The 15,690-nt window shown below is 45.6% G+C and overlaps 1 protein-coding gene across 1 annotated transcript; it reads right to left on the reverse strand.

Moving 5' to 3' along the window:
• Positions 1-2,201: 2,201 nt before the first annotated feature.
• Positions 2,202-6,619, reverse strand: LOC142843169 (cytochrome P450 2D20). Its single transcript, XM_075960117.1, has 9 exons — positions 6,356-6,619; positions 5,439-5,610; positions 5,018-5,170; positions 4,778-4,938; positions 3,813-3,989; positions 3,489-3,630; positions 3,101-3,288; positions 2,561-2,702; positions 2,202-2,460 (listed from the first exon to the last, which is right to left on the reverse strand). Exons 1-9 carry the CDS (start codon positions 6,542-6,544, stop codon positions 2,282-2,284), a joined length of 1,503 nt encoding a protein of 500 aa, XP_075816232.1. The 5' UTR covers positions 6,545-6,619; the 3' UTR covers positions 2,202-2,281.
• Between the last annotated feature and the right edge of the window lie 9,071 nt (positions 6,620-15,690).

Raw genomic sequence — 15,690 nt, forward strand, 5'->3', positions numbered from 1 at the left:
ACCCAGTCCCTCCTATGTACCTCTGCTCTATCTGTTACCTTGTTTCTGGGCATGCCACATCTTGTGAGTTCAACATAGAGTGCCTATCGGAAGGATACGTCATCCGAGCTGTGACCTTGACCTTGGCAGAGCCTCGGAATTACCATTGGGCCTCTTAGCATGCTACCATATACAAATAAAGCTAGGTTCCTTGAGCCAGGCAATGTCGTCAAGATCACACAGCACATCTCTCCATGTGCTTTCTTGACTAAAATGTTCCACTAGACCTTGATTCCTCAAGACCTCATCCTTTAGTGGGATCAGAGGTGACTTGAATGAACTTGACCACAGGCCACAGTTCATCTCCAGTCAGCTACCTAAGGGATACAGCATGGCTCCTAGGTCTTTCTGGAAACATCTTATATCAACCACCTCAGCCAGATAAGAGGAAGGAGACATCATATTGTCACCTGACAGCTAGTTCCCAACAAAGAAAGCAAAGCTGACCTTTTTCTTATGACTTGAGTTGAGCGCCTGTGTTTTCTCTTTAGTCTAATTGAGGGGAGGGGCCAGAGCGCTCTAGGAAGGTTTACCTCAGTTTCCCACCTCTTCTTCCCTCCCCAGGTGCTTACTATCTGGAGGGCATCAGGAGAGGGGGCAGAGTCCACAGCAGCTGTGCATGCTGGTTATGTTAGGCTGAGGACTGTGAGCATGGGGAACAATTGTCAGTGAACCCCTGCTCCCAGGGACATAGAAAAGTCACTCGTCTGACACACCACACATGCAGAATTTAAGGAAATATAGGCCATCGCCTCAGACTAGAGTAAGGCCTTCCATCTATGATTCAAAGGGTGAGAGAGGGCTGTTGAGATTGCTCCACAGGGAAGCACACTGACTTCTCTTCCTGAGGACCCAGGGTTGATTCCCAGCGTCCACAGGAGGTTGACAACTAACTGTGACTCGCGTCCCTGGAGATTCCATGCTCTCTCCTGTCCTCCCCAGCACTGCACACATGAAGGCAAATATCCATGCACATACAATGAAGAGGGAGAAAAGAGAGATAAAGAGGAATGCTGGCAATCGATGTGGCTATTCCTGTAGGCAGCGAGGAGGTGGGACTGTGAAGTTACAGCAGCTTCTGAGCATTTGGTCCTGAACATTACAAAAGCCAGGTCTGTCTACTGATGGGTGGTGGAGGATCCCTAACATTCTATGACAGAGAGTCAGTGGGAGGACATTTTCTTTTCTTTTCTTTTTCTTTTTCTTTTTTTTTTTTTTACAAAAGCAAAAGCAATATCAGGGTCTGCACAGCTGTGTCTCCAGGCATGACATAGGGGATGGGGGCTTGGGATGCTGCTGTCTGGTCTCAGATTATATTGACATCAAGGTGATCCTTGAGGGGTGATACGTACCCCCATATTCTCCCTGGCCCCGTTAAACCTCCAAATTTTCAAGACTCCAAGATTCATGAGCTTTCCTAATGAGCATAACACATTATATCTGTCCCACGTACTGGACAGGAGCACTCTCCCTGGTCTGGAGAGATGGCCCCAGTCAGCACAGCAGGATCAGCCCATCCTCCTGGATTCTGACACCTTTCCTACAGCATATGTTCTCCTGCATCCCTTCACTGCAGCAAGCTGAGCTGTGAGGACAGCCGCTTCTCTAGCAGTGAGAGACCTCGTAACCATGTGTGACACTTCAGGGATCTTGGGGACATCTACAAACATCTGTCACCAAAGCAAGGATTGTTCTGATTCCCAGCACAAACAATTCACATTTCCTCACAAGAGCCACAGGGTACTGACTTCTGCCATGGCTTGTCACCCACCCAGCAGCCGTCGATGGGTATTTTCATGTGATCTATGGTCAGTCACGGGACACCAGCACAACCACCTCCCTTCCCCCAATGCTTCCTCCTCTCATTCTTCCTTTCATTCCCTCCTCCATCTCTGCATCACCTCCTGATTTCCTCCACCCAATTCCTTTGTTTGAGAAAGGATCTCAATGAGTAGTAAGGCCATATAGCCCAGGCGGGCCTTGAACTTGCAAATTTCTTGCCTCAGCCTCCCTAGTGCTATACTGCAGGCCTGTGCCATTGCTGTTGGCTCAGTAAACTCTTCTTACAACATGGAAGTTGTTCATAGGGGAGGTCTGAGGAGGAAAGATTGTAGCCTGTTGTCTTGGGACACAATAGAGACAAGGATGGGGTTGGACCAGGATTCTGAGTGGCAGCCACTGATCAGGTTTATTGGACATCAATCAGCACAAGCTGGGGAGAAGGATGGAGCTGCTGTCCTTGCTAGCGCACAACTGCACAGAGCTCGTAGGGGGTTGGGGTAACTGGCAATGTGAAGATCCCATAGTCGCTGGGTCGGGGCTGTCCACTGGGCACCGAGAAGCTAAAGCGCTGCAGGAGGCAGGTGAAGAAGAGGAAGAGCTCCATGCGGGCCAGGGGCTCCCCCAGGCAAACTCGGCGACCTGTAAATAGAACAGGGCCTCAGTCAGTCTGGGGCCTGATAGACTCTTCACCTTGCAAGGCAGTCTGGGAAGAGACATGGAGACAGGCATCCCACAGGACCTGCTGAGAATGGGATGAAGGCCTCATGTTTCACAAAGTGGCCCTGGGCATCCAGGAAGTGTTCAGGATGGAATTGGAGGGGCTTCTCCCAGACAGTCTCATCCTTCAGCACTGAGGACAGGTTGGTCAGGAGGGTCGTCCCCTGGCAGGAGGCACATTGTGTGAACATTGACTCGGTTGGGGTTGCCAGTACCCAGCTTACCATGGTCACATGCACAACCTCTCCTTATATACACAGGGTTCTTTCATTCACCTCAAACTCAGATCCCCTTGGTATCATTTTCTGGTACCATTCAAGGTCATATGACAAAGCCACCCTAAGTACCCAAATCAGAAGCTGCCCCTGTGTGTAGCATCCCTGCAATCCTGTGGCTTATTCCACTAGCCATCCTCTTCCCTGGGGATCCTGGGCAATGGCTGCAGTGTACTCACACCCAGGCTGGTCCCTTCACCATCTGCAAATCCAGGATGTGGAGCTCTTGGTCTTTATAGCCTTTGTTTGCCCAGTGGTGACCCTGGGACAAAGGTGACCATGCCTACCTTGGGGATGAGGAAGCCCTGTACTTCAATGTCACGGGATGTCATACGTGGTATATTCACTGGGGCGATGTCTGCAAATCGCTGCACCTCATGAATGACAGCATTGGTGTAGGGCATGCGGGCCTGGTCTGCCATCTCTGGACGCCGCGCCTGCCCTATGACTTCATCGATCTCCTGTTGGACGCGGCCTGGAGGAACAGCCTCCCCTCAGCAAAGCAGTTCCTTAGCTGTTCTTCCTTGACCTTCTACCACTGGGTGAGTAGGTGACTTAAGACTGCCATCAGAATTGTGGGAGTCAGGGTCAAGGTGATGGTGGAGCCCCCAGATGCTTCTCAAATACTTCTATCTTTCTTTCCTCACCCTCCCTCACAGGCTCGGCCAGGCTCACTCTGCACATCCGGGTGTAGGATCATGAGCAGCAGGGCCCAGGACAGTGTGGTTGAGGTCGTCACCATCCCTGCAGTGAACAGGTCAGCCACCACCACACGCAGGTTCCCATCGTTGAAACTGCTCTCAGGATTCCCCTTGGCCTGGTCCAGACAGAGAAGTTAGGCTCAGAGTCATAGGTAGTAAGGCCAAATTGATCCACCATTGCGTCCATGCATCCTGAGGGTACTGTCCATAGGTGGCACATAACCACCACTTGCCTGCAATCACAACTCACAGAACACTTCAACCCAAAACCCGTCCCCATTTTGATGGCTGTCCTCACCTTCTCTATCTCAATCAGGAAGGCATCTGTCAGGTCTCGGGGTGGCTGTGCTGGGTCCCAGGTTTTCTTGTGCTCAATCAGCATCTTATCTAGTGAGTCCATGAACTCTGTCACCTTGGGGAAGACTTTGCCAGGCAGCCCTGGGATGCGAAGAAGCACCGGGACTGCGTTCAGCAACTATGGAAGAAAGAGAGCAGGTCTAGTTGCTTTTATTCCTAATTAAGGTGTGTGTGTGTGTGTGTATGTGTGTGTGTGCCTGCATACTGTCACCTCTCACATGCACAATGGTACCTGTTTCATGGCCAAAAACAACATGCAGAGTCAGCTCTATCTCCCATAGAGTTCACAGACTTCAGGTTCAGATCGCCAGGTTTCCTGGGTAAGCTCCATCACCTCCCTTTTCTCTCTCTGCCTCTGGATTTCTGCTAGGTGCTCTCGGGCCTCAGCCTCTTCCACAAATGTCTCAGGAAATGTTTGTCCCCACCTACCCCTGCTGTTTCATCAGGTTCTTCCTTCAGGCTGTCTTATAGCCCAGGGTGAACAAAACCTAAGAGCCTTGTGTGGTTTCCATTAGACAGGGGCAGAGGCTCACCCTCTTCTTATAGTGTGTGGTCTTGGTTTGCTCCTCTCCCCCAGTTATCTAAGGTTTTCCAAGGTCAAGCAAGGCCTGTCCTCCTGCATTCAACTATTACAAAGCAACCTCACCCTATCAACCCTGAATGAATATTCATTCTGTTTTTTTTTTTTGTTTTTTTGTTTTTTGAGACAGGGTTTCTCTGTGGTTTTGGAGCCTGTCCTGGAACTAGCTCTTGTAGACCAGGCTGGTCTCGAACTCACAGAGATCCGCCTGCCTCTGCCTCCCGAGTGCTGGGATTAAAGGCGTGCGCCACCACCGCCCGGCTGAATATTCATTCTGATAGGATTTACAGCATAGGGTTTCGTGCACACCTTCCTGAGTCTCATACCTCAGCAATGAAGTTAGTGTCCTCTCCAAAACTGTCCTCTAATGTTTTGATCAGCCCATTGAAGAAAGGGTCTTCATACTCGAAGCGATGGGCATAAATGAGGGATGAAATCACATTGCATACACCTTTGTTCAGGAGGGTGGTGGGATTAAATGCTTGGCCTAGGAGCAGAGATGCAAGCAAGTCATGACGTTGTTCATAAGTGCCTGCCCTCATCTCTACATCTCACCCGTCACCCACCTGCCTCCTTGGTGAAGGCGTCACAGAGGTGTCCAGCCTCCTCTGTCACCCACTGCTCCAGGGATTTCTTGCCCAGGCCAAAGTCTCGCATGGTGGACACAGAGAATCGCCGCTGTTCTCTCCATTCGGGTCCATAAGGTGCAAATACCACACCTGCAGGGACATCTGTGTGTAACCAAGGATACGTGGCTGTGCTGTCTGCTCTGCTCCCAACCTTTCCCTGTGGTCAGTCTGAGCCATCAGCGCCCCAGCACTTTGCTATCACAATCAGCACGTGCAGCTTTGGAGGCTCCACCCTCCATGCAGTGATTTCCCTTCCATTATCTGAGCACTTCCCCCCCCTCTTTGGGCCCTGTCCATCTTCTGGTCACTGCCCCTCAAGTCTTATTCTTTATATCTTGTCCCCACTATAGCTCTTTGCCTTTTGCTTTGGGCCCATAGCCCAGGTGATTAAAGACGGGTATTGGAGGGCGGTCAGCAGTGTCCTCTCCACAGGTCACCAGCACTTCCCGCACCGCCTTCAGTCCATTGATCACGACCGTGGGCTTCCAGGCCATCTGCAGGCTGAACACGTCACCATAGCGTTGACGAAGCTGAAGTAGAGGGACAGAATGCTTAGTAAGTGGAGGTCCCAGCATAGTGGAAGATCCAAGCTTATCACATGTCTGTATGTGTCTGTATGAGTGTGTACATGCAGACATGAACATGAATTTCACACACATGAACTTGAATTTCTTTTTATGGCATTCATTATTGAACATTGGTCCATTCCTATGCTGGGCAAATGCTCTATCACTGACCTATATCTCTAGCCTGAAAATTAACTTCTTGTGACTGGTGTAGCCAGTCTTCTAAAGCCAGATAGGTCTCATAGTAGATATGGTCATTTAGTGGTGACATTGCCAGAGCAATGGCCTTGCCATCTTCATACCTATCCATACAAGAGGAAATTAAGGTTCCTGAGCAAGGCCTGAGACCACACAGCAGCAAGAGATTATAGCAGATGAAGCCCGTCCTGACTGACACGTTACCATGAATCCTGATCCTCCACTCTGTCCCTAAGACCTCAGCCACTGATGGGATCACAAGGGACCTGTGGTATCCCTAACTTCTGTCCTGTCCAACCACTCTCCCTGCCTGCCTCAAGGGCCTTTTCCATACTGAGCTTCTGCTCTTAGAAAGTCCACAGAGACCTAAGACATGGAACAGGGGCTACAAGGCAACCACTAAGCCTTCTTCCTCTTGGTGGTCATCTTCCTGTCTATCCTGAGGCTTCAGCACCACCACGTACTGCTGGGGGCACCATGACCTCTACTGCCCTCCACTGCCATCTCTCACCTTGTACACACTGTATGGCAGATTCTCGAAGTCCACCTGCAGAAGGTTGCCCAGCCCAGGTAGGGGCACAGGACCCGGAGGGTAGCGGGAAGTCCAGAACTTGCGTCGGTGCATCAGGTCCACCAGGAGCAAGAAGATGGCCGTGAATAGGACCACAGACCACAGGCCATCTCCAGTCAGCAGTGCCATGGCTGCCCCTGCTTCCCAGGCTGGGTATGGGAATTCCTGCTCCAGACACCTAGGATCAGGAAAGACACTGAGGACAGACTGGGCACCTGGTCCCTTATGAAGGGGAGAAGGCTGCACTTTGTTCTCTGCCTTGAGCCAAGCAGCTGTGTTTACTGTTCAGCCAGGGTATGTTGGGAGGGGTGAGAAAAGGCCAGTGAACATCAGCCTTAGAGATTCCTGCCCTCCGCGGGTGTTTATCCATGGGGGCAGCATCAGTTTCCCCTCAGGGAGCTGTACACAGTGGTTTCCCTTCATCCTCAGTCCATGGCCCCTCAGCCACGTGAGCACTTGTGTCCTGTAAGATCAGTGTGACTTCCATGGGGACTGGGGTCTTGGAATCCATGTCAGCTGCACAGATGTGCCATGTCTACAACAGGAAGGTGGAACTGAGTCCCTGGCTGTCATTGGCCAGCAGTGTTCCCAGATTCACAATTCTCTGTTCACATGTCAACAGATAGTTAATCACTGTCCTTTGGACTCCTCTGGAAGAGGACAAATGGAACCTGGACATATCTGTCCTGGACTGTCCTATGTGCCCTTCCCTTTGCTGGCTTCAACTTCCTGGGTTCATTGAAGTGAAGGCCAACAGTGCCACCTAGAGCCATCCCTAGGTCTGTGTTTTCTTTCCTTAGGCATGGTGGGAGATGCACAGCTGGTTTGCTTGGGAAGAGTGATGTGACTGACTGGGGTCATGTGACTCTGAGGGTGCTGTCTGGGAATGCTTGGTTTGTGCAAAGGAAGGGCTGGGGTTGTTCGGGTTGGTGAAGCTCTCATACCCAGATGGTTACTTTATTCCTCGTGGTAGGATAGGATGTTACCTATGGAATTACAAACCACAGAACCTATGCTTGCAACGATGTATGTAAAATATTAAGAATCACTCTCATATATATTTCCTGGATAAATGTTAATTACCAAAATGAAAACACAGGAGGCTCCTGAGCTAGATCATCATTCTGAACTAATGTTTTGGAATATTAGTTAAAGATGTGTTACATTCTTTTATTCTGTGGAATATTTTTTAAATAATGCAAGGATGTATTTCATTCTTTATGTTACATTTGTTTAACTCTGTCAAGTGTTACTTTTCTTGTCTAAAACACCTGATTTGTCTAAATGAAGAGGCTGAACAGCCAATAGCTAGGCAGGAGAGGGATAAATGGGGCTTCCAGGTGGAGAGAATAAATAGGAAGAGGAGAACAGAAGAGGGAGAAGCAGAAAAAGGAGGGGAACATCAGGGGTCAGCCACCCAGCCACATAGCCAATGAGGGAGTAAGAAGGAAAGAAAAGAACACAGAACAGAGAACGGTAAATGCTCAGAGGAAAAAGGTAGGCAAGATAATTTAAGAAAAATTGCTTAGAAACAAGCCAAACAAAGGTTGGGCTTTTATAGGTAGGTATAAGTGTCCATGTATTTATTTGGGTGCTGAGTGGCAAGCCCCCAAAGATGAAGAGTGGAGAGAGAGAGAGAGAGAGAGAGAGAGAGAGAGAGAGAGAGAGAGAGAGAGAACACCAACTACATTTTGGCATTCCAACAGATCCCAAATTTCCATGAAGGACCTAAGAAAGCTCACAGGGGGGAAAAAAGGAAGATATAGCTCCTTTAAGAGTTTCTGCTGGGAATTTCTCCAGTGCCAGGTTTCTCCCTGGCCTCATAATGGCTCCTTCAGTAAAGATATCTCTTTCCTAGCTCTCCCTCTCTGTCTTTTTTCCATCTTCACCATCCCTCTCCCTTATGTTCTCCTTTCCGTCCCCTTCTTCCCTCCGACTCCCCTTCCTCCCTCCCTTCTCTACCCCCCATGCTCCCAATTTTATCAGCGATCCTGTCTATTTCCCCTTTCTAGGGAGATGCATGTATTTCTCTCTTAGGATTCTCCTTGTTACCTAGCTTCTCTAGGGCCATAGCCTATAGACTGTTTATCCATTGCTTTATGTGTAATATCAATGAGTACACGCCGTGATTGTCTTTCCCAGGAATCCACATGGACAATCGAAGCTTAGAGCTGAAGCAGCAGTAGAGAGGGTTCCTGAACTGGCCTTCCCTTGTAATCAGATGGATGACTACCTTAATTGTCATCATAGAACCTTTCATCCAGCAACTGATGGAAACAGATGCGGTGATCCACAGCAAATCAGTGTGTTGAGTTCCCAAAGTCCAGTGAAAGAGAGGGAGGAGGGATAATATGAGCAAAGGCTCAAGACCATGATGGGGATACCCACAGAGACAGCTGACCTGAGCTAGTAGGAGCTCACTGACTCTGGACTAACAGCTGGGGAACCTTCATAGGACCAAACTAGGCTCTCTGAATGTAGGTGACAGTTGTGCAGCTGGGGCAGTCTCTAGGGCCATTGGCAGTGGGACCAGGATTTATCCCTGCTGCTTGAACTGGCTCTTTGGAGCCCATTCTTTTTGGAGAGATACTTAGCTCAGCCTAGATATAGAGGGGAGGATCTTGGTCCTGCCTCAAAGTGATGTGCTAGACGCTGTTGAGTCCCCACGGGAAGCCTTATCCTCTCTGAGGAGTGGATGGTGGAGTGGTGGGGGGAAGGTGGGGGAAGTGTGAGTCTGGCAATGAGTGGAAACTGGGATTGGTATGTAAAATGAGAAAAGAGTGTTTTTTAAAAAAATAAACTTAATTTTAAAAAGAGTTTCTGCTGGATAGTAAGCCTATTAGCAGCTGGCACCTTAAATTTGAAAAAAAGCTCGGTAAAAATGCCAGTCAGTGCAGGGCACTTGCATTCCAGAGTTGAGGAGTTGCATGCAGTTCATGGTCGGACATGTTGCCACTGTGCCTCGAGCTTTAAGGCTTGACTCTCAAGACCCAAGAAGGACATGAAGTCAACTGCAAAAGCCATGGAGGTCCTGCCCATGCTGCTTAGCAGTGGTTTGTTCATGCACACAAAGGCACTTCTAAAAGCTTCTAAACAGGTTACGGTGGGTTTAACCATGTGCATAGTCTTAAGAAAAGAAAAAGGGTATAGATCGTCACAGAAAGAAAGAAATAGTTTAAAATCATAAAGTAAATTCTTTAAAGAGAGAAGTAAAGTAATATAAAAAAAGAAAGCCACGCAGATATGAGAAATATACAGGGAATCTGGAACCTGTGTGTTGCTGCATGACCTTAAGTCTTTTGATTGCTGGCGAGCCAATGACAGCTGCTAAGACATACAGTTTTGAAAGAGGGACTGCTGAAATAAACCAGTCTAGACAGTTAAGAATTCCTTAACTTTACTTATTCATTTTAAAGGGTTCTGCCTGCACAATAGAAGAGGGCACCAGATCTCATTACAGATGGTTGTGAACCACCATGTGGTTGCTGGGAATTGAACTCAAGACCTCTGGAAGAACAGCCAGTGCTGTTAACCTGTGAGCCATTGCTCTAGCCCAAGAATACCTTAACTTTAAAATAAAATGCAAAAAAAAATACATTGCTTTGGAGAAGAGGTTTTGCTTTTATTTCCACAGGAAATGAGGAACTATAGATTCCTTTAGGTTTGAAATGGATCAGGTTTGGTTGGGGAAGAAGCTCCTGAATATTGACAGGTAATATCTATCAACAATGGTTACATTTAATGTAAAGCTAGCTAGCTAGTAAGCTAGCTTTCACAGGACTTGGCCATTATCTCAATTTTCTCAGTGATCCCTAAGGATGCCTTCACCCACAGACAACAGGAAGCAGTCTGGATAACATGATGCCCACATTCCCACAAAGTGGGGGTGGCTGTTGTTTGTTATTTGATAGGTTATGTATGTCGTTATCATTTGTGGGAAATATAGAAATATAGGATAGAAAGACAGCTAGTAATTCTGAGATATTTTGCACTGGTATGAATTTTGGCATATGGATAAAAATTTAAAGTTATTTTTGTTGTACTGTATGTAGGTTTCTACTCTTGTTTGGGATATTATGCTTATACAGCTCATTTAAAATGCAATGTATAACTAAGATATGAGGTTAGTAGTTAATCTATAATAACCAAATTTGCAGTCACATTAGATATGTTTTCCATGTGAAATATGAATATTTTAGACAGATGATTTTTAATCACTTCAAAGACCTACAAAATATGACATTTGAGCTGTTTCATACCCTAAGGTTTTTCATGACAGCGAGATACATATGCTCCTGTCAGCACCAATTTATTTTATAAAAGGATGATGGGCATCAAAGAAATACCATATAGAATTGGCTTTAAACATAGCAAGTCTAGCCATTTGGGCAGAAAACTGCTTTTGCCTTGACTCCTGACAGTATGCTGCACAGACTGGACAAGCCAGACACAGGAAAGAACTGTTGAACTTTGCCAAGACAAGAAAGGACAGTCCTTTGAGATTCCTGCTTTACAGAAGAGTCTGCCAGATCTTCTGCAGAACATAGGAGGAAAAAACTGATGAACTTTGTTAATACAAGGTGGGACAGTCCTTCAAATTTCCTGCTTGACTAAAATATCTGCCAAATATTTATGCCAAATGTCTGCCATCTTGTAGGCCAAATATGCATGCACTTCCCTGGGGAATCTTGGGCAATGTGTGCAATGTACTCACACCCAGGTTGGTTCCATCACTGTGTGGAAATCTAGGATGTAGTGGTCTCGGTCTGTCTCAGGTAGGATTTTTATTGTTGTGAAAAGACACCATGACCATAACAACTCTTATAAAGGCCAACATTTTAATGGAGTGGTATACAGTTTCAAAGGTTTAATCCACTATCGTCATGGTGAGACATGACACAAGCAGACATGGTGCTACAGAAGATGACAGTCCTCGATGTCTCAGTAGACATTGAGCATCTATGAGACCTCAAATACCACCGCCACAGTGATACATTTCCTCCAAAAAGGCCATGTGCACCCCAACAAAGCCACATCTTCTAATAATGCAACTCCCTATGAGATTATGTGGGCCAACTACATTCAGGCTACAATATGGTCTTTACCACCTTTCTTTGCCAGTGACAATCTTAGGACAAGGGTGTCCATGAATATTTTATGGATGAGGAAGCCCTGTACTTCAGTGTCATGGAATGTCATATCAAAGTCAGTGGGGCAAGTCTCCAAATCAGTTCATCTCATAAATGACAGCATGGTGATGGGCATGATGGCCTTGTCTGCCATCTCTGGGGACACCACACCTGCCTTATGATTTCATCAACCACTTCTGTTAGATGTGGTTCAGTAGAACAGCTCCTTCGTGTAACAAATCCTCTACATTTGTGATAATGGCTTTGTCCATTTGAGAAGGATGGCCATCACTCTTTTTGAATCTTGGGTCAAGCTGCTTCTTGGAGTCACAAGTATCTTGTGTCATTTCAGAGAATGCAACTTTACCTTTATTTCCTCCCATCCCCAGTCAGGTGCATGTTGCACATCCAGATGCAGGTCCGTGAGCAACAGGGTCCACAACAGTGTGATAGAAGTGGTCACATTCCCTACAATGAATATGCCAGCTACCACAATATGCAAGTTCTCATCATTGAAGCTTCTTCAGGATTCCCCTTGACCTGGGCTTGGTAGAGAGGGTGGTCTGGGAGGGTGAAGAGTTAATCTAGTTAATCTTAATCAGTAAACACCTGGGTATCAGATATTGGGATAAAAACCTGGAAGAGAACCAGAGAACCAGGAGCAGCTGCCAATTGCTTCCTACCTATCTCTTTTCTCTGTCCAAAAAAGGAGCTGAGACCCTGTCTCCACCCCATCTTATCATGTCCTGCCTCTGCCTCCAGAGTTCTGGAATTAAAGGTGTGATCCAGGAGTGCTGGGATTGAAAGATGTCTGGGGGTGATACTATCTTTAAAGGACCCTGAAAAAAACCTGGGATAATTATATATTATCAAGTCTTGGGAGAGCTAGCTGTATCATTTGTTGTCCAGTCTCTGTGTAAAGGGAAAGTGTAAGGCTTATCGTAAATCCTGGTTGGAGTAGTCTGTGAGGCTGGACCATCTCAGTTAACCACCTTGAAATTGTCCTGAGAAGTGTGGGGTCCAAAGCTGATCTTTGGATGGTGTTTGTCAGTACAGTGGTGTTGTCATAGTTCTGGTGGAATTGTGGGGCCTCATCATCCTTTTAGAGACTTCAAAATTTGCTGTTTGGCATGGTCATGATTTCCTGCAGAAAACTTAAACATTTAAAATGTCATATGAAGCAGATCTCAAAGAGGTTAAAGGACCATAATTGGTTCTATATCTCTAGCATACATATCTTAATTCCTAGTTACCTGAGAGACTCAAACTGTAAATCATGTATGGGAAGCCAGATGAAGCCTTTTTCTAGAATTAGATAGTACTCTATAAGACCATTGATATCATGAAGAAAAGTTTTATAAGTATGTATATGTATAGACATATAAAATTTTGAGATAATATTATACCATGAGAAAAGTTTTAAAGAGTCAAAATAAAGCCAAAGAATTATGAGATTATAGGCAATAAAATAGCCCTTCATTTTGGTTTTTCTTCTGTCCCCTATCAGGTGGCTCTTCTGACATAGTACAGAGGTTTTTGATTTCCTTTAACAAGCATGCTTGGGATTAGAGAAGGAAAGAGCCACGCTCCAACTCCAAATCCAGCTTTAATTTTTAATTAAAGTAGGACTACAAACAGACCATTTGCACTGTATGCCTGTAGAGAACAGCAGAGGCAAGCATTTGAGAATATTTGTGAAAGTTTAGTCTGTTGGAAATGTGATACACCAATAGGCCCATTTACTTTTTCTTGGGACATTTTCTCTGAGTGATTCATCCTTTTCTTCAGATGTCTCATTTGTCCAGTGCTCTTCAAATTTCTTAACTAGTTGTCTTCATTCTCCTGGAGAGACAACAACAAAACCCTCCCCAGCCCTAACTTTGGGAAGGTTCCCTTTTGGCAAGTCATATCTCATCAAGTGAAAAGCACTTGTTAGAAGGACAGAGAGCACGAGCAAGGAACTCAGGACCGCGAGGGGTGCACCCACACACTGAGACAATGGGGATGTTCTATCGGGAACTCACCAAGGCCAGCTGGCCTGGGTCTGAAAAAGCCTGGGATAAAACCAGACTCGCTGAACATAGCGGACAATGAGGACTACTGAGAACTCAAGAACAATGGCAATGGGTTTTGATCCTACTGCACGTACTGGCTTTGGGGGAGCCTAGGCAGTTTGGATGCTCACCTTACTAGACTTGGACTTCCCACAGGGCAGGGAACCCTGATTGCTCTTCGGGCTGACGAGGGAGGGGGACTTGATTGGGGGAGGGGGAGGGAAATGGGAGGCGGTGGCGGGGAGGAGGCAGAAATCTTTAATAAATAAATAAAATAAAATAAAAGATGGAAAAAAGAAAAGCACTTGTTAGTTTTATAAGTTAGTTTAGATTGAATTGTCACACTGTTTGATTATCACCTCTTCTAATCAAGAGTTCTCTCTTGTTCAAATATAATCTTTATAATATTTGTTTTATGGATTCTTTTGAAATTTTTGTTTTATCTTCTAAAGCTGTTCCATCTTTCAGAGCAATATGGTTTTATACAATAGGCATTAGGTCCTTCAACAGCTCTGGGAAGGAGTTCCCCCACGGTGAATGACTGAATCAAGTTTGATGCGGGGCTATGCAACAGGCCCCCAAGGCATTTTCCAACAACAAAGGGTTATCTTGTCTGTTACTTATTGGTCTACATTCATTGGTCCAATTTCAGCCTTTGCTATACTTTATGCATACTCCAGAAGGCAAGGGCTTTGTGTTTAGATTGGTAAAAGTATTGTTTCTAGGAATGCCCTGTCTACAATCACTTTTTAGGTGACCTTGTTTGCCACAATTAAAACACCTGACATTTTGAATTTTCTTCCAGCCTTTGGAAATCACCTGTCCTATCCAATTATCATCATGGTTATGACACTCAATATTAACTGTACTTACGACCTATTCCTCTATGGGTGCTTATCTTGCCTTTAAAGGCCTTATTATCCTTTAGAAATGTGAATTAATTAAGTTTCAAAAGCCAAAGATTCAATTATTATTTGTCTATCTTCTGAATTTGGTATCATTCTATTAACAGCTGAATTCTATCTTTGTAAAAAAAAATATCAGTGAAGGTTTCTTTTGAGCCTTGTGTAAGTTTCATAAGCCTTGACTCAGTTCCATTTCTGACTTCTTAAATTCTCTCCCAAGCATTCAAAGCTGCTGCGGTGCAGAGAGGCCAAGGTGTGGTCATCATGTGGAGACTGTCTTTGTACATCAGCACAATCATCCTCTCCAAGAACTTGGTCTTGTGAAATTTCCACATCTCTAGTCCTACTTCATTGTTCAATGGTCTAGCCTCATCTTTCTACCAGGCCTTCCACTGTAATACTACTGTAACCAAGTCTTTCCCATCTTGTGGGATAGTTATGTTACTAGTTGACCGTGAATTTATCATCTGTCTCACAAGAGGTGAATGCATATCATATGAGATGGTATGCTTCCTTAAATCTCCTCAAACCTATCATTTCCTCAAGAATCCATTCAGCGCTTATATAGCCTTGGGAATACCTGTCATTTGACAGTTCCCATAAGGTGACTGGAAAAATAAGGTTGCTTGTTTGAAAATCTTGAGCTGTTCCTCTTAAGTTTTATAATGTAATCCTGAAGTTGGTTCTCCCTTAAATCCCTCTGTCTTTATCTAAATATTTCTTAAGGCTTGTAACTTATCAGTCAAAGTAGCATTGTTTTCTCCAGAAACTGTTTTGTGATCTTTTGATATTTTTCTTTTGGGGGTGCCCACCATCCAGTTCCCAAATAAATCACACAGGGAAGCTTATTTTCAGTTAGGAATGCCTGGCCTTAGCTTTGCTTGATTCTTGACAGCTTTTCTTAAATTATACTGAATACTTCTTGCCTCTGGGATTTTTCTTTTTCTTACTTCTGTATGTCTTACTTTCACTTTTATGCCATGCTTTACTGGATGGCTGAGTGCCTGGCTTCTGATGTCCCCTTGTTCTATCATTGATCCTCATATCCTTTTTTGACCTTCTATTTATACTCCCTGCCTGTCAGATGCATCTATCCTTGCTCCTGCCTAGCTTTTGACCATTAAGCGCTTTATTAGGACCATCAGGTGTTTTAGAGAGGCAAAGAATCACAGCTTCACAGAATTAAA

Source organism: Microtus pennsylvanicus, chromosome 2 (genome assembly GCF_037038515.1).
Source record: "Microtus pennsylvanicus isolate mMicPen1 chromosome 2, mMicPen1.hap1, whole genome shotgun sequence".
NCBI lineage: Eukaryota > Metazoa > Chordata > Mammalia > Rodentia > Cricetidae > Microtus > Microtus pennsylvanicus.